Source organism: Oncorhynchus mykiss, chromosome 4 (assembly GCF_057628025.1).
Source record: "Oncorhynchus mykiss isolate SJ-2025 chromosome 4, ASM5762802v1, whole genome shotgun sequence".
NCBI lineage: Eukaryota > Metazoa > Chordata > Actinopteri > Salmoniformes > Salmonidae > Oncorhynchus > Oncorhynchus mykiss.
In genome coordinates this window covers 53,821,944-53,841,372 of record NC_143025.1, presented here as the reverse complement: position 1 = coordinate 53,841,372, position 19,429 = coordinate 53,821,944, and the positions used below count along the sequence as shown (strand labels likewise).

Sequence of the window (19,429 nt, the reverse complement as noted above, 5' to 3'; positions counted from 1 at the left end):
AGGTGAACTGCCCCTCTCTACCTTCACGCTCAAATCCAACGCCCCGACGGAGTAGTTTATAGTTTGGGTTCTGACGAGGTACGACAGTTAAACTAAACTCATGAGACAAGGTATATTCTTCAATAATCAATGGGTACATATAATGAATTTATGAGTGGAAAAAATATGACAAAGTTGTTTTTGTTTTTTTAGGCGGTGCAGCCAGCGTGTGACGTATAATCTAGTGGACGGGACACTTCAACAATAACAGCTCGTCCGACACATCAGCAGCTAGTGAACCAATATAGCCGAACGATTCAAGCTCTTTAGACTGTTTCGGTTGATATTAGTCACCGTGTTTTAAGCCCACTTCTTTCGTATCTACCAGTTGCCCCATTTGATTTAATATTTACGTTGTTGTTGGTAGTCAGCTACATCAGCTGTCTCTTTAATTTAGCACTAGCCGCTAATTCTGGCTAGCTAGCATCCCGACCATGAGCTCCCTAAACTATTCACTCGTTAAAGAAGAGGAGGTCTGCTGGACGGAGAAAGAAGCTCTGGGGCTGAACATTGTCGTGAAAGAGGAGAAAGAAGAGGAGGATGTCACAGTAAAAATAGAAGTAGATAGTGAGGAGGAGGGAGCGATAACTGTCGTATTGAAAGAGGAGGAAGAAGAGCAGGAGAGAGGTCAGATAAACACCATTACGTACTAATCTCAATAACGGGCACAAACTCTGCAGTTGTTGAACTGATGTGTGGTTTTGAAACGGCATTATGCACTTCCTACATTCATTTGTATATACCAATGCCATGTATTGTTGAACAAAGTAACTTATAAATGCTAAGTTCAACTGTCGCACCCCCATCAAATCCAAAATAGGGTGTTTTACTCCTATGTTTGTAAACAATGTGGAAACAAACACTGTAGCCTATATCCTAAAAACAGAGTAAAACTATAATGTTGGATGGATGGATGGTCGGTCCTTGGATCCACAGTGGTTACGTTTCTCAGGCCACATCCCTCATCCTATCACCGAAACAGTTGTGGGTTGCCCACTTCGGTCAACATTGATTCTGATTTAAATGTAAAAAGCATGGCTGTCCTGTCGTGGAATCGCCCCATGACTAAGAAAAACCATGAATGATGAGTGAGAAAGCTGGGGGTGTTTGATCTTTGTGCCTCTAACTTTGTCAATCATCATGAATTCATTCATGATTATCCATAAGCATCATGGTAGTGTTCAGAAACATCTTCTATTCTGACTGAAAATAAAAGTAACTTCAAAATGACCGTTCATTCAGTTCCTATGGGCAAAACACAACCTGCAAGTGCATGCAACATGTTTGTATTCACAAGCTTAACGTTTGACTATTTTTCCAAAGACGTATGACTTCTACAAATGGGGAGACTAGCTACATAAAGTGCTATCATTGTTGTTTTTCAATGTTGGAGTTTGCTCTCGCTGTCTGCTGCTGGTGAAGAGACGTCAGATTCTCGTCTTTCAATCACAGACTCGTAATTTGATTTCCGCTCGTATTCTGGACAAGACACGCCCCCACTGAAGATAAAGTGCTGTGATTGGCTGCTGGTCGATAGCCCTGCCAGACTGCCTTCGAGCGCTTTGCCTGCTGCCCCTGAAATCAGAGCGTGAAACTGACCAGACTGACTTCAGATGGTTTCCCCATCAGCTGGTGAAGATGGAGGACTCAGATAGGACACAGACAATGTCATAATGTTGATATATCCTCTGAGTCCTATTTTCTGTTTTGGTAAACTAGTTACGAGCTGTTATTCAACACTAGGTTACAGAGTGAATGATTCACCAGCTAGCTAGCTAGGAATTAGTTATTCAACACTAGGTTACAGAGTGAATGAGTCACTAGTTAGCTAGCTAGCTATTTGTTATTCAACACTAAGTTATAGAGTGAATGAGTCGCTAGCTAGGTATTAGTTATTCAACGCTAGGTTATAGAGTGAATGAGTCACTAGCTATCTAGCTAGGTATTTGTTATTCAACGCTAGGTTACAGAGTGAATGAGTCACTAGCTAGCTAGCTATTTGTTATTCAACGCTAGGTTACAGAGTGAATGAGTCACTAGCCGGCTAGCTATTTGTTATTCAACGCTAGGTTACAGAGTGAATGAGTCGCTAGCTAGCTAGGTATTTCTTAGTCAATGGTAGGTTATAGAGTGAATGAGTCACTAGCTAGCTAGCTAGCTAGGTATTTTTTTATTCAACGCTAGGTTACAGAGTCAATGAGTCGCTAGCTATTCAATGCTTCACGGATGGATGACTTGTGTTTTGAAGTGAAGACCTCACCTGATCTACATAGTAGACATGTACCTGGAGAGCTGATCCTAACCTGATCTACATAGTAGACATGAACCTGGAGGACTGGTCCTCACCTGATCTACATAGTAGACATGTACATAGAGAACTGGTCCTCACCTGATCTACATAGTAGACATGTACCTAGAGAACTGGTCCTCACCTGAGACCCATATCAAACATCTCCAATCCAAAGTTAAATCTAGAATTGGCTTCCTATTTCGCAACAAAGCATCCTTCACTCATGCTGCCAAACATACCCTTGTAAAACTGACCATCCTACCAATCCTCGACTTTGGCGATGTCATTTACAAAATAGCCTCCAATACCCTACTCAACAAATTGGATGCAGTCTATCACAGTGCAATCCGTTTTGTCACCAAAGCCCCATATACTACCCACCATTGTGACCTGTACGCTCTCGTTGGCTGGCCCTCGCTTCATACTCGTCGCCAAACCCACTGGCTCCATGTCATCTACAAGACCCTGCTAGGTAAAGTCCCCCCTTATCTCAGCTCGCTGGTCACCATAGCATCTCCCACCTGTAGCACACGCTCCAGCAGGTATATCTCTCTAGTCACCCCCAAAACCAATTCTTTCTTTGGCAGCCTCTCCTTCCAGTTCTCTGCTGCCAATGACTGGAACGAACTACAAGAATCTCTGAAACTGGAAACACTTATCTCCCTCACTAGCTTTAAGCACCAACTGTCAGAGCAGCTCACAGATTACTGCACCTGTACATAGCCCACCTATAATTTAGCCCAAACATCTACCTCTTTCCCTACTGTATTTAATTAATTAATTTATTTTGCTCCTTTGCACCCCAATATTTTAATTTCTACTTTGCACATTCTTCCATTGCAAATCTACCATTCCAGTGTTTTACTTGCTATATTGTATTTACTTTGCCACCATGGCCTTTTTTTGCCTTTACCTCCCTTATCTCACCTAATTTGCTCACATCGTATATAGACTTGTTTATACTGTATTATTGACTGTATGTTTGTTTTACTCCATGTGTAACTCTGTGTCGTTGTATGTGTCGAACTGCTTTGCTTTATCTTGGCCAGGTCGCAATTGTAAATGAGAACTTGTTCTCAACATGCCTGCCTGGTTAAATAAAGGTGAAAAAAAATATTTAAAAAATAAACATAGTAAACATGAACCTGGAGGATATACATCGTAGACAGCAGAAGAAAGTCGGACTAAAGCCCTTGACAACCTGGCACATTGTGGTAGTGAGTAAAGCCCTTGACAACCTGGCACACTGTGGTAATGAGTAAAGCCCTTGACAACCTGGGACACTGTGGTAGTGAGTAAAGCCCTTGACAGCCTGGCACACTGTGGTAGTGACTAAAGTCTCCCAAAATCCAAAATAAAGGCCCTAGAGCATCATGGTAGTTGTAGGCTAAACGTGTTTGACATGAATATATGAGGCTATTTATTCAGATCCATGTCATGTTGACGTCACCATATTATTTTTCTTCCATTTAATAGTTGTTCAAAAGTGGTCTGTTTTGTCTAACTTGTTTTCCCAAGATGAAAGACCCCACAGAAAAGACCCACAGAAAAGACCCACTCCCAACGGACAAATGCTGCACTTCTACCAGAAGCTCCCAGAGCAGTTTATTTAGGGTCAGAGTTGAGATAGCCAGGGATTCCAGAACCCTGTGGGAGCAGAGTCTGTGTAAATACCTCTAAGCATTTATTTTGGCACTAATGGAACATTGTACAGTTGATTGATCCACATAATGAATGTGCAGTATGTATTTCATGATTCATGTGACATTGCAAAATAAATTGATCCTATTACGTTTTTAAATGTCAATGTGTCAATGCTTTGTTAGTTTGATATAATTTATATATATATATATAATTTACATGTTAAATTAAAAATGTGTTTGTTGTATGAGTGGCATTGCTGTCTCAGATCAGTCAATGAATGGCTGTGGTATTGGTGGACAGAATGAAACAGGGCCTACTGCATTTGCTACTATATTCTGCCACTGTTGTGTGCAACTTCAAGGTAGACATTTTTCCTTAGAAAGATGGGATGTTTGGCTTCCATAAGTGTTGGAAGGAACTGCATTTTAGGACTCGTATAAACCAGCTGAGCCAGCGGAGGTGTTGATCTGTGTGTTTATTGCTAAGGGGGAAGAAAGCTATAAAACGCATTGCTCTCCAAAGTAAGTATTTCATAGGCAGAATGCTTATTATAATAGACATGTGTCTGTCGGCAAGGAGAAAATAAATCAGTCTGCCTGACCCCTCTGAGTTTATTAGTGGTCTCTAGTAGGAAGGCTGCAACCATAGAGATGGATAGAGGACTCATCTTTATATCTGTGCTATTATAGAGTCTGTGACCGCATGGACAATTATCAATTTTAAACTAGTCAATTTTCTTCATCGTGATTGGCTGATCCCTCCTGATGGTAGGACATGACTCCAACAGGGTCTAACCAGGAGGGATCAGCCATTGAAGTTGGAAGTCCCACCCAGTTGCCAACATTAAAATGGTGGAAGCCCTCAATGGCTCTGCCCATGCTAATACGCTCTTTTGGCCACTAGAGGCCTTTATCATTCTCTATGGCATTAACGCACCTAGCAAGCAAGCTATATCATGGAGCCTGGTGCTCTCTTCAGCTAGCCAATCAGGTGTATTATCGAGACTAGCTGTGAGTAACCAATCACAGCACTTCAGCTTCAGTGGGCGTGTTTTGCCCAGAAGACAAGTGGGAAATCAAAATAACACATCACAGACACCCAGCGCCCTGTTACCACGGTAACGGCCCTAATGGCTCCAATACTTTCATTGAACATGGAACACTCACAAAACCTTCTAAAACACTCCAATACTTGTGCTCCTAAATGTATTTGTGCATTCTTAACTTAGGAGCACATTTACTCCTTGTAATGAATATATTAATGTGCTCCTGAATATAAACTTAGGAGCACATGTACTTCTTGTAATAAATGTCAGTGTAGAGCCATAAACTCAGCAGTTTATCTGTCAGGACAGTGTGGTGGGTAGTGATCAGCAGTTTATCTGTCAGGATAGTGTGGTGGGTAGTGATCAGCAGTTTATCTGTCAGGACAGTGTGGTGGGTAATGATGAGCAGTTTATCTGTCAGGACAGTGTGGTGAGTAGTGATCAGCAGTTTATCTGTCAGGACAGTGTGGTGGGTAATGATCAGCAGTTTATCTGTCAGGACAGTGTGGTGTGTAGTGATGTGTTATGGAGGCACTTTGGTGATTCTTGATGTTCAGTTGTACTACTGTTCATCATTACTATTGTATCTAAATTAATTATTTTAACACATTGGTTAAAAGAGACGGGTCAAAAAAACATTACATGGAGCAAATATCCCACATTACTTCTTACTACTAATACATTTCTGGGTTTAGAAACATTACAAAGCTTATTTGTCTTTTGTGGGGGGGTTTCATCTACCTGCCGCATTGGCTGGTGGACCAAAAACAGACTTAGAAGACAATTGTCAAAGTGTGTAAAAACATTTAACATTCACTCTATTGACTATCTGACGTTGATGTTCACACAGGAGAGAGACTTGACTATCGTGGATCTTCTGGGGAGCCTCAACAACATCATGATGCTGACGACGCAGAGAAGAGTCTCTCCAAATCAGAACACCTCAAGGAACACCAGCGGAAACCCACGGGGAAGAAACCTCACTGCTGCTCTGACTGTGGGAAGAGTTACTCAAGATCTGATTCACTAAAAGTACACCAGAGAATTCACACAGGAGAGAAATCTTACAACTGTGATCAATGTGGAAAGAGATGCTCTTCTTCATCAGAACTTACAATACACCAGAGAATCCATACAGGAGAGAAACCTTATAGCTGCTCTCAGTGTGGAATGAGTTTCTCTCGATCATATTCATTGAAATCACACCTAAGAATTCACACAGGAGAGAAACCATATGGCTGTGATCAATGTGGGAAAAGTTTTGCTACCTCAGCTAACCTGACTGCACACAAGAGAATACACACAGGAGAGAAGCCTTACCACTGCTCTGACTGCGGAATGAGCTTTATCACTTCAAGGGAACTACTCCTACACCAGAGAACACACACAGGAGAGCAACCTTATAGCTGTGATCAATGTGGGAAGAGTTTTACTCAGTCAAACAACCTGATATCACACCAGAGAACACACACAGGACAGAAGCCCTATACCTGTGATCGGTGTGGGAAAAGCTTTACTCAGTCAGGTCACCTGAAATCACACCAGAGAACCCACACAGGAGAGAAGCCTTATAGCTGTGATCAGTGCGGGAAGAGATATTCTGATTTAAGAGATCTGAATAAACATAATAACATACATCCAGATTGTGGAATGACTGCCAACACCAGTCCTGGGTAGTAGAACACAGATTGTGGAATGACCTCCAACACCAGACCTGGGTAGTAGAACACTGCATCGTGAGGTTTTTATATAGTACTTGCGCAGAGCATTCTATATTGGACATTTAGAAAAAAGTGTGTTTGTGTTGGAGGGGTTGTTATTCACACTCATTATCTTTCCTGATTGAAGTCAACTTTATTTTAATCTTTAGTTTTTCCTCACCACATGGAATGAATGTCAGAATCCTCTCAAATTACACTCCCTAGTGTCTTGGTCACTTCGGGGATTTGGTGAGATACCTGGTCACAGAGGAATGGACGTGTTTCTCAGAACTTCTGATGACAAATATGACTGTCTTGATGAGTTGGTGAATTCTGATATTCTGGTTGATTGTGGCTAGTTTCCTGTTTGTTTCTTTGTATTTATCATGCCCCCCCTTCAGTTAATTTAACCTAGTTTATGATCAAATGATTGAAGCTACATGACAGACCCATTACAGTACATCCCATCCATCCTCCCCAGACTAAGATATTTTACCAGACGTTATAGTATGCCTGCCAACGGGTCCTGGTCGGAGGACGCTACGTGTTGGTGGTATGTCCTGGTCGGAGGACACTACGTGTTGGTGGTATGCCCTGGTCAGAGTACGATACGTGTTGGTGGTATGTCCTGGTCGGAGGACGCTACGTGTCGATGGTATGCCCTGGTCGGAGGACACTGTATGTTGGTGGTATGCACTGGTCGGAGGACACTACGTGTTGGTGGTATGCCCTGGTCAGAGGACACTACATGTTGGTGGTATGCCCTGGTCAGAGTACGATACGTGTTGGTGGTATGCCCTGGTCGGAGGACGCTACATGTTGGGGGTATGCCCTGGTCAAGGATACCGTTCATACATAAATAAATACATTTCATAAATACAGTTCAAAAATAAATAGTTAATAAACAGTTGATACAGTGCCTTTGGAAAGTATTCAGACCCCTTGAATTTTTTCACATTTTGTTACTTACAGCCTCATTCTAAAACGGATTAAATTATGTTGCTTTAGTCAAATCCTTCTACTCAGCACACATAGTGGACTGGTGTGTGTATGTGCTTGTAATTGGTTTGTAAACTTTAAATTTTTCAAATTATCACTTTGAATTTGCTTTAATCAATGTATGTTTCCCTCTATGTCCGTTTCATATAATGTTATATAATATTCATTAAATGAAAACAATGGTTGAAAGTGAAACTTTTTTCCCTGAACTGCATTACCCACTCCAGTCAGCAGATGGCGATGTGCATTTTTCAGTCGATGCTGCCTGAGTGGACGGGACGCTTCTTCAACAGTAACAGCTAATCGGCCACCTCAGTAGAACCGAGGTAAAGACAGTTTCAGGTTGGATATTTGACGGATATTCGCCTTTAGTTTTCCTGACGTCCACCAACTGCAGTTAGGGACTGTCAACATAGTGACAAATAAAAATGTTCAAATTTCAATAGCTTTTTAACCATTACTCCAAACACGTTCAAAACTGGTTGTAGCTAACCGGATGGCATAGACGCACATTGCACACCCTTTAGTTTGTCCATTTTTTTTTTTTATCTCACATGGTTTTACATTAATTTTTCAAAATGTAGAATTTCAATAAAGAATTTCCTTGGTCATGTGACCTACTGACCTCAAACAAGGTTCAGAATGTCCACTGACTATACCTTCATAACGCACACTCTGATTCATATCATGCTATTAGACTTAAATCTGTAAGCTTTGCAGGCCTTCATTTTACATGGGTGTTAAATTATAATTTTTTAAGCAAACAAATGTTCCATCCTCGCAATAACTATCTTTCACATGGACACTGAAAAGATCCGCAAATGGCTGTATGTGGTATGTATCAAGGACAGGAGAGGTGTTTGAACAGAGGTGCTTAAAGGAAGGCGAACAGGTAGGCCTCATGAAAAACAATGTTTCATATGCTCTTTTTAATCATAGTAATAGGCAGTGATTTGTCAGTCACAGTGAGTTTGATATTGAGATAGAATCCTTTTCATAGCATCACTTTCATATACTGTACATTAAGACAAATCCTTCTACGTTGAGTATTAGAACTCAGTTTACATAACCTGATAATGACTTGATATTTGAGTGCATTCACAACAAGCCACCTGCAGACAACTTACAAAATGCAATATTGCATTTGAGGGTTCGTTTTTCTGATGAAAATAGTTATTTGATGCATGGCCTACTATTTCTAACTGAGAAAATAAATTCCTACTATTTCTAACTGGGAAAATAAATTCCTACTATTTCTAACTGGGAAAATAAATTCCTACTATTTCTAACTGGGGAAATACATTCCTACTATTTCTAACTGGGAAAATAAATTCCTACGTCTTTTGTGAGTAAAATCCTTTTTCCAAAATTGATTTAGGTAAATTTCTGTGAAGAGGTATGAGGGTTGTGATATGGGTCATTTAATAGTAAAATCATTTTAAGGGATCAATACATTTCTATATTGCTTCCCCAGTATCTCCATGAACCATCAGGCCAAGTCTTTTTGGTTGACCCTGCTGGGCAGAAAGAAGGAGGAATCGGAACACGCTGCATTCAAATTCAGATCTTAGTTATTCCATTGTACTGGATCTAAGACATATTAGCATATTTACATATATTCATAAGTGTAATACTTTTTTATGACATACTGTGAAAAACTCTCTTGGCTGCTGCCTCTGTCACTTTCAGACATGCGCAGAGCAGACTTGAACCACAGGGGTTCTCTGTAAAGAGAGAGTAATCCAAAAGGCACAGACACACCCCTTGACTTTCAATTGGCACCATTGACCTGTATGTATTCTCTCCTGATTGGCTCTGTGGTGAACAGTCTGGCAGTCTGACTAAAGTGCCAGAGGTATGAGGAGACATCCTCCTTTGTATATATGGGAACAGATATTTCCTAACACTTCGGATCCTATTCTTCGACAGTTAGAAGACACAATGCATCAATGCAAAAAAATAATGTATTACTAATTACTGTCCATGAGTAACCTCAACCTTGTGGGTCTATAGGTGTTTGGGCCAATAAAGTGGCAACTAAATTCTACCACTGACTAGTCTCTTTTACTTTTTTTTACCGGAGTAAGCTAACCCCTAATTGGGGCAATTTTCTTGACACATAGTAGCAGTTTACCAGATAACAAGTCAAGAAGAACAAAATGTAGATTGTTGTAATTGTGTATTACATCCTGTGCTGGCCCCATTGTCACATCCATTCTGGATTCTGAGTGCTAAAATCACAGCTGAAAAGTGCCTTTATGTATGTGTTTCCATCCCTAACTATAACATTTTCTGCCAAGACAGAACTGCCAAAGGGGGTGGAGTTGCAGTCTACTGCAGAGACAGCCTGCAGAGTTCTGTCTTGCTGTCCAGGTCTGTGCCCAAACAGTTCGAGCTTCTACTTTTAAAAATTCACCTTTCCAGAAATAAGTCTCTCACTGTTGCCGCTTGGTACAGAACCCCCTCAGACCCCAGCTGCGCCCTGAACACCATATGTGAATTAATTGCCCCCCATTTATCTTCAGAGTTTGTAATGTTAGGTGACCTAAACTGGGATATGCTTAACACCCCGGCCGTCCTACAATCTAAGATAGATGCCCTCAATCTCACCCAAATTATCATGGAACCTACCAGGTACAACCCCAAATCCGTAAACTCAGGCACCCTCATAGATATCATCCTGACCAAGCTGTCCTCTAAATACACCTCTGCTGTCTTCAACCAGGATCTCAGCGTTCGCTGCCTCATTGCCTGCATCAGTAATGGGTCCGCGGTCAAGTTCTTTCTAATCGACCTGGCCTGGGTATCCTGGAAAGATATTGACCTCATTCCGTCAGTAGAGGATGCTTGGTTATTCTTTAAAAGTGTTTTCCTCACCATCTTAAATAAGCATGCCCCATTCAAAAAATCCTTGGTTCACTCCAGACCTAACTGCCCTTGAAAAGCACAAAAACATCCTGTGGCGTACTGCATTAGCATCGAATAGCCCCTGCAATATGCAACTTTTCAGGGAAGTTAGGAACAAATATACACTGGCAGTTAGGAAAGCAAAGTCTAGCTTTTTCAAACTGAAATTTACATCCTGTAAGACAAACTCCAAAAGGTTCTGGGACACTGTAACGTCCATGGAGAATAAGAGCACCTCCTCCCAGCTGCCCACTGCACTGAGGCTAGGAAACACTGTCACCACCGATAAATCTACAATTATCGAGAATTTCAATAAGCATTTTTCTAAGGCTGAGCTTGCTTTCCACCTGGCTACCCCTACCCCGGTCAACAGCTCTGCACCCCCTGCAGCAACTTGCCCAAGCCCCCCCCCCTCCCTCCGGCTTCCCCTTCATCCAATTCCAGATAGCTGATATTCTGAAAGAGCTGCAAAATCTGGACCCTACAAATCAGCTGGGCTAGACAATCATGACCCTCTCTTTCTAAAATGATCCGCCGCAATTGTTGCAACCCCTATTACTAGCCTATTACTAGCCTGTTCAACCTCTTTCGTATCGTCTGAGATCCCCAAAGATTGGAAAGCTGTTGCGGTCATCCCCCACTTCAAAGGGGGTGACACTCTAGACCCAAACTGTTACAGACCTATATCCATCCTGCCCTGCCCTTCTAAAATCTTCGTAAGCCAAGTGAACAAACCGATCACCGACCATTTTGAATCCCACTGTACCTTCTTCGCTATGCAATCTGGTTTCCAAACTGGTCATGGGTGCACCTCAGCCACGCTCAAGGTCCTAAACGATTTCATAACCGTCATCGATAAAAGACAGTACTGTGCAGCCGTCTTCATCGACCTGGCCAAGGCTTTCGACCGAGTACCAAACTGCCGCTTGAATTGGATTTGATATATGATTTGGATATTGCTAAATTAATTTGATTGGATACAGTTGCAGATAAACATATTGGCACCGTTTAACTTTTCTTAAATAACGACCTATTTCTTCTAAAATAAGTTGAAATTGATGGTCTCCATACCTTATGATTTTCAACATTGCAGAACCAATACATTTTGTTGTTAGCTTAAGTTTACATTCGGCTATTTCAGCCACACCCATTGCTGACAGGTGTATAAAATCGAGCACACAGCCATGCAATCTCCAGAGCCTAACATTGGCAGTAGAATGGCCGACCACCCGACCCACCCACCCACCCACCATAATAGGTAGTGTTAGTAGGTATCAACAGCCTCCCGATTGGTGCTAGCAATTATAATAGGTAGTGCTAGGTATCAACAGCCTCTCATGTGGTGCTGGCAAGCATAATAGGTAGTGCTAGGTATCAACAGCTTCTCATGTGGTGCTAGCAAGCATAATAGGTAGTGTAGGTATCAACAGCCTCCCGAGTGGTGCTAGCAAGCATAATAGGTAGTGCTAGCTATCAACAGTCTCCCGCGTGGCGCTAACAAGCATAATAGGTAGTGCTATGTATCAACAGCCTCCCGAGTGGCGCAGCTCTGCATCGCACTACAGATCCGGGTTTGATCCCGGACTGTGTCGCAGCAGGCCGCAACCGGGAGACTCATGAGGCGGCATACAATTTGCCCAGCATCGTCCAGGATAGGGGAGGGTTTGGCCGGGTTGGATGTCCTTGTCCCACCGATCATAAGATCAAAAGATAGTTTTACAGTCTAAGCCCTGTCTGAGGGGGAAGTTCTTCTAAGCTATATGGAACTGTTTTAAGAAGGTTATACCAAGGATAATTTTCAACTGTAAGACACATGGAAGTATCAATAAAGAAATATTCCAAAGTTATTTTATTTAAAACATTATTTGGCCATACTGCTATAACCCATACGAACACATTGCATAACATTCACAACATGGAACAACAGTCCCCCCAAACACCTAACGGAAGTATGTTCTGAAGTGTCTGTCAAATATCTGCGAGATACATGTCTTTAACCCCTTATTTTGCCACTTAAGTCTTTCCACATTTTGTTATGTTACAGCCTTATTCTATAATGGATTAAATAAATAAAAATCCTCATCAGTCTACACACAATACTCCATAATGACAAAGAGAAAATAGGTTTGGAGAAAAAATGTCACATTTATTAAATATAAAAAACAGAAATACCTTATTTATGGAAGTGTTTATTTCTGTATTTCAATGTTGCAACGTGTTTAATTCTGTATTTCATGGTTGCAAATTGCTGAAAATTGTCCACCATGTTCCTTTCATCTAGTTTAAACAGTTCTGCAAAAAATTATATCCAGAGTGCATCATACATGATTTAGACCTTGTTTATGGAAAAGTGTTTATTTCTGTATTTCATTTTTACAGCTTGCTAAAAATTGTCCACAGTGTTCCTATCATCTGGTTTAAACAGTACTGCAAAGAAATTACCTACAGAGTGCATCAAACATGATTTAGACCTTGTTTATGGAAAAGTGTTTATTTATGTATTTCATGATTGCAACTTGCTGAAAATTGTTCAGTGTTCCTTTCATCTAGATTAAACAGCACTGCAAAATGTTTTACTTACAGAGTGAATCAAACATGATTTAGACCTTGTTCATGGAAAAGTGTTTATTTCTATATTTCCTGGTTGCAACTTGCTGAAAATTGTCCACAGTGTTCCTATCATCTAGTTTAGCCTCTCTAGGGTAGGTGAGACGCTAATGTCCCACCAGGCCAACATCCGGTGAAACTGCAGAGCGCTAAGATTCTAAATACACCATTTGTTATAGTAAACATTCTTGTAAATACATGTACCTTACGTCATTAAAAATTAACGTCTTATTAATCCAGCCGCTGTGTCAGATTTCAAAAAGGCTTTACTGTGAAAGCAAACCATGCAATTTTCTGAGGACAGCTCCCCCCACACACAAGTATCACTAGCATTTTCCAACCAAGCATTAGCGTCACTAAAGTCAGAAATAACAATAAAATAAATAAGATCTTGGCAATGCCAAGTGTCCTAACTACACAGTGAATGTTCGTTTTGTTTGATAATATCCATTTTTATAGCCTAACACAAAACATTTGTAAACCGCTTGCTTCGTGACGAAGCGTTCGTGGTAATTACACACACTAAACAAACATTTATCCAGTCATGGTTGGTTTCATTGCAATCCTCTGGTTGTTACTAACACAACCATACTTGATGTTTCTTTTCCCGGGACATATTGACCGAAACAAACCGATTTGAAGACACCAATCAATGACCTCATTGCGCACCAATGGTAGGACTGGTTTATCGTTGATTGACTGTATTTTGGCCCAATGGCCACTGATCATCTTGAAATCTAGCTTGGAAGATAGCGAATGAGCTGAGGTACACGGCAATATGTAATGCTTATACATTCGAAGAATAGCCTTTGTCGTAAACTCTGACTAAAAGAGGTTCATTCGCCATTGCAAATCCTACTTGACGGAGCCACGAGTGTTACGCATAGCAGTACATAGTCAATAGCATTTTCAGCAAGTTTATATATTTAAATTAGGGCGAATAAATCAGGGAAAGCTAAAACAAAGTCTAGGAATACAGATTTAACCCAAATTATAGAGGAAATTGATAGAGAAGTGAGACCGAGTTGCTTCAGGAAGATGAATCTTTCAGTGAAGCTAGTTTTGATGCCCAGGCGGAAGACATGTTTCTGCATGGCGAGGATGCCATGCTGGACTGGTAAGTTCCAAAGCTAATGTTGTTGTTTGAAATTAATAATATCAAATATTATTAATTTGAGATATTTTTTCAGATTTTCTTATTTTATTTGCAACATATAAAAATATCATCAGTAATGAAATGTGTAAAGTACACATTGGCTATACTGTGTGTGTGTGTGTAATATTTTTTACATTTATTTTACATAAACATGGAATGGAACAGCACTTCACCATAGTGATTATGTTCCCTGTACTCTATATATATATATATATGTATGTTTATTTTACATTTTGATACAGGGCTCATACGTGAAAGTATTGTTACTGATTTTTTAAAATCTTTCACATTGGCAGTGATTCTGATTATGAGCCGCCAATGTCTAGGTGTCCATTTCCCTGTGAAGCTGGTTCATCCAGCTGGACCCCTGCTGTCTCCAGCTCCACACCTACCTGGCCATCTAGAGATGTGAAGTCAGTGACAGAGAAGAGGAGGTGGGGAAGAAAGAAACCTGCAGACAGAGGGCCAGAGGGTCATTGGCACTCTGTGTTAGAAGATGATGTGGAACCAAATCCACCAGTCTTTAGACCCAAAAGGCAGCCAGGACCTCCACTAGACACGACTGCAAAGTACAGCCCCCTTCAACCTTTTCAATTGTTTTTCACCTCATCAGTTGTTTACTCCCTGGTGTCGAACACCAATAAGTGCGGGGCTAAGGAAAAAAAAGAGGCATGGAAGACCATTTCCATGTCAGACCTTTTCTGCTACCTTTCAATGGTCATTTACATGGGGCTGCTGAAGTTGAAAACTCTAAGGGACTACTGGAAAACATCAGCTCTCTATCAACTGCCTTTCTCCATGACTGTCATGTCTTGTAAAAGGTTTCTGACTATCTCATGGGCACTTCACATCAGTGACCCAGAAGTTGATGGGGAGAATGATAAGAAGAGAGGCACACCAAGGTTTGATAGGCTCTGCAAAATCAAACCTCTCTACCCCAACATCGTTGAGGCCTGCAATACCTATTTTCAGCCTGCCCAGAACCTGTCCATCGATGAGAGGATGTTAGCCTCAAACAATACATGCGTAACAAACCAACCAAATGGGGTTACAAACTGCTTGTTTTGGCTGATTCTGTGTGTGCCTACACTTGCAATTATTTTGTTTATGAGGGGAAAAACAGTTTTGCTACCGGTAATGGACTCATGATTCCGTTATGGAGTTATTGGATTTTCAACTGCTGGGGAAGGGCTACAAACAGTTTGTGGACAACATCTACACAAGCCCTACCCTGTTTACAGAGGTGAGGAAGCGGGATGTGTGGGCTTGTGGCACCATTCGGATCAACACAGTGGGCTTTCCAAAAACAAAGGTGAACGACATGCCTAAGCGGGCTGAGCGGGGTTCCATGCGATGGATTAGTGAAGATGGCCTGCTCTTTGTAAAGTGGATGGATACCAGAGAGGTGGTCATGTGCACAACTATCCACAAAATATGTCCCCATTCCAGCTGCTGTGAAGGACAACAACAAGGGCATGGGAGGTGTGGACCTGTCAGATGCACTGATAGGATACTACAATGTTATCCACAAGACCATGAAATGGTACAAGACATGTTTCTATCATTTCATTGACATTGCTGTGGTGAATGCCTTCATTCTCTAGAAGGAAATGGCCAAGAGCTGTGGACAGCCCCCCCCCCATCTCACAGCTAGCCTTCAGGGAGCTGCTCATCCAGGAGCTTGCTAGCTACAGCAAGTCCACTGTAGCACCTTCTGTCCCCTCTACCTCTGTCCCTTCTGCCTCAACCAGTGGTGTTCACCTGCCCAGATTCATCTCTGCAGGCATAAATGTGCCTCAGGGCAAAAAGGGCACAGTAGGGAGACTTCGTTGTGCCCTTTGTCACAGGAAATTCCCCATCACCTGCACACCTGTTCAGTAAGCCTCTGCTTAACAGCAGAAAAAGACTGCTATGGGCTATGGCACCAGCAGCACAATATTGTGTAGAGGACTGAGGGTCTTCACAATATTGTAAATAGAAAATGTGTAAATAGTTACCCTTGTTATTTGTTTAATTATTATTATTTTACAAATATTTTTTACATATATATTTTTTTTTTTGGGGGGGGGGGGGGTGTTAGAATAGCATGTATGTATTTTGTATATCGTTATTTCCTTTAAAATGTATCACTGCACCAATTCAGCCACTTGGGTACATTTAGGTACATTTGTGTGGGACACCTGGGTGACTTCATGCTCAATGTCATGTAGCTTGCTCAAGTTATCTGTCTAAAACCTTGCTCAGCTATTGTTGCCATCTTATGTTCTTCATTCAAATCATCCACAGCATCCTATCTGTATGTTTGGGTGTTCTTCTTTATTTGAAAGATGATGCAGCAACAATAAAAAACAGAAAATGTTTGTTTATTTCCTTGTATTTTTTTCTACCAGATCTATTGTGTTAAATTATCCTACATTCATTTCACATTTCCACAACATTCAGAGTGTTTCCTTTCAAATGATACCAAGAATATGCATATCCTTGCTTCTGGGCCTGAGCTACAGGCAGTTAGATTAGGGTATGTGTTTAGACAGAAATTGAGAAGAAGGGGGGGGTACCCCAAAGAAGTTAAGTGAGAAAGAATCCTAAAGATGGTCCAATGGGCATGGTCTGAAGCCTCTCGTCATCTCAGTATGTTGAACCACCTGATTTCTTGCAGGCTTGAGATTCAGATCCTGCTGAACGATGTCAAGCATTCGATTAACCACATGCAGGGGACGCTGAACACCATGCAGGGGCAGTGTATTGAGTTGCAGACTGCCATGTCTACGGTAGTGTCAGGTGAGTATCAGATACAGAAGAATAAGTCTATGATGGTATGGTGATAATGATTGAGATGGTGATTATAATAATGATGACTAGCGGTACCCCACCCTACGGGCGGTAAATCATTGGATCTGATCAATTCAATTCAATGCAATTCAATCTTTGAGGACTGCAACCATAGAAATACAATTTATTTACACTAATAATAAGCTATTGTCAACTTCCCGTCTATGCTTATCTTGCCCATTGCTCACTGTCGATTGCTGACTGTTACTCTATGTGTGCAACTATTAAGGATTTCTCACAGAAAAATAATTTGGTTGCAAATGTACCTGGGGCCATGTAAATAATTGTTAGTCTACTCATTTTAAATCCACCGGTGGCAACTTGTGTGACCATAAAAGTCTGTGCGACTGGGCACAGTAAAATAATTTGGTTACTGACCTGCCCTACATCATAGAAGGCCCTTCAAGTCGAAACTAGGAAATTCTGACATTTCTGACTCGCTAACTCGTTATGTAATGGTGATTTTAAGTTTCCCACTTGGGAAGTATCAGAATCAACCAGTAGGAAGCTCTACACTAATAACTAACATTCATTTTCACTCTGAGGTTCCAAGTTTCCGATGGCATGTGAATGCTTCAATAATTGCCATGGTAATTTTGAATGTTCAGTCAGTGAGCATTATGGGTAATTATTTTTACATACTTACATCAAATACTTTATGATAGCATCATCTCCTATAGTAACAGTGCCATTCCAAACACAATTCATGTGAAAATTAGCAAAGGTACAAAATATTGCTAAAGTTGTCATGCCCTGACCTTAGAGATCCTTTATTCTCTATTTTGGTTAGGTCGGGGTGTGACTAGGGTGGGCATTCTAGTTTTGTTATTTCTATGTTGGCCTGGTATGGTTCCCAATCAAAGGCAGCTGTCTATCGTTGTCTCTGATTGGGGATCACACTTAGGCAGCCTTTTCCTACCTGTTTGTTGTGGAATCTTGTTTTCGTGTTGATGCCTGTGAACTCTACAGAACGTCACGTATCGTTTATTCTTCTTTGTTGTTTTTATGAATTTAATTTGATTAAACATGTGGAACTCTACGTACACTGTGCCTTGGTACGATTCTTACAACAACGTTCGTTACAAAGTGAAGAAAATCAGCTCAAAATTGTAGGAGGAAATGCCGCTGCAGCAGGGAGGCTTACGGTATTACAATATATTGTAGATAACATTAATATAATTTGTGTATTTACAGTATCACTACACATACAAATGAAAGTGTATGCTAGGGATTGATCTACACTGAGTGAACAAAACATTAAGAACACCTTCCTATTGAGTTATTATTGATACTCAGGGAAAACTGTTGAGCTGAAAAACCCAACAGCATGGCAGTTCTTGACACAAACCGGTGCACCTGCACCTGCTCTCCATCCAACCTCACTGAGCTCGAGCTGTTTTGCAAGGAGGAATGGGAAAAAATGTCAGTCTCTCGATGTGCAAAACTGATAGAGACATACCCCAAGCGACTTACAGCTGTAATCGCAGCAAAAGGTGGCGCTACAAAGTATTAACTTAAGGGGGCTGAATAATTTTGCACGCCCAATTTTTCAGTTTTTGATTTGTTAAAAAGGTTTGAAATATCCAAAAAATGTCGTTCCACTTCATGATTGTGTCCCACTTGTTGTTGATTCTTCACAAAAAAATACAGTTTTATATCTTTATGTTTGAAGCCTGAAATGTGGCAAAAGGTCGCAAAGTTCAAGGGGGCCGAATACTTTCGCAAGGCACTGTATATAATGAACACCGGGCAATTGTTTGTACAGCTACAAATTCAATGTTTTTTATTTTAACTATTGTCGACATTGTAGAATAACAGTGTTAAATAACACATATGAAATCATGTAGTAACCATAAAAGTTTGCACCCTCTTGGCATTGGATGTTGGAGTTATTACATAAAACCAATCAGAATTCAGAAGAATGCCAAAGGCAGGTGTGATGTAATATGGAGGACCAGCTGTGACCATTCGCTGTGATGTAAACTACAACAGAAAGAACTTCAAACGTATAACTTCAAATTAAACCAATCGTTTGCATTCATGACTTGAGTGATTCAAGTAAATCAAAGTTTTGGAAATACATAAAGCCATCTAACCAAATATCAAAGAATGTTAGCAATATGCAGTTATCTTAGCCAGCTAACATTAGCTATTTAGCCAACGAGCATAAATAGATAAGTCTGCGTCTGGAACACCAACTACCGGAGACC

The 19,429-nt window shown here is 40.9% G+C and overlaps 1 protein-coding gene across 1 annotated transcript; it reads left to right on the top strand.

Annotated features, from left to right (window-relative positions):
• The first annotated feature begins 215 nt into the window (after nt 1-215).
• Nucleotides 216-7,912, top strand: LOC110521942 (uncharacterized). Its single transcript, XM_021599918.3, has 2 exons — nt 216-666; nt 5,869-7,912. Exons 1-2 carry the CDS (start codon nt 474-476, stop codon nt 6,693-6,695), a joined length of 1,020 nt encoding a protein of 339 aa, XP_021455593.3. The 5' UTR covers nt 216-473; the 3' UTR covers nt 6,696-7,912.
• The last annotated feature ends 11,517 nt before the right edge of the window (nt 7,913-19,429 follow it).

What these genes read in the sequence shown, in the direction of transcription:
- LOC110521942 (XM_021599918.3), top strand. Translation starts at nt 474, where the DNA reads ATGAGCTCCCTAAACTATTCACTCGTTAAAGAAGAGGAGGTCTGCTGG. An exon ending in GGAAGAAGAGCAGGAGAGAG is followed by an intron (nt 667 to 5,868) that starts GTCAGATAAACA and finishes ATGTTCACACAG; the next exon opens with GAGAGAGACTTGACTATCGT.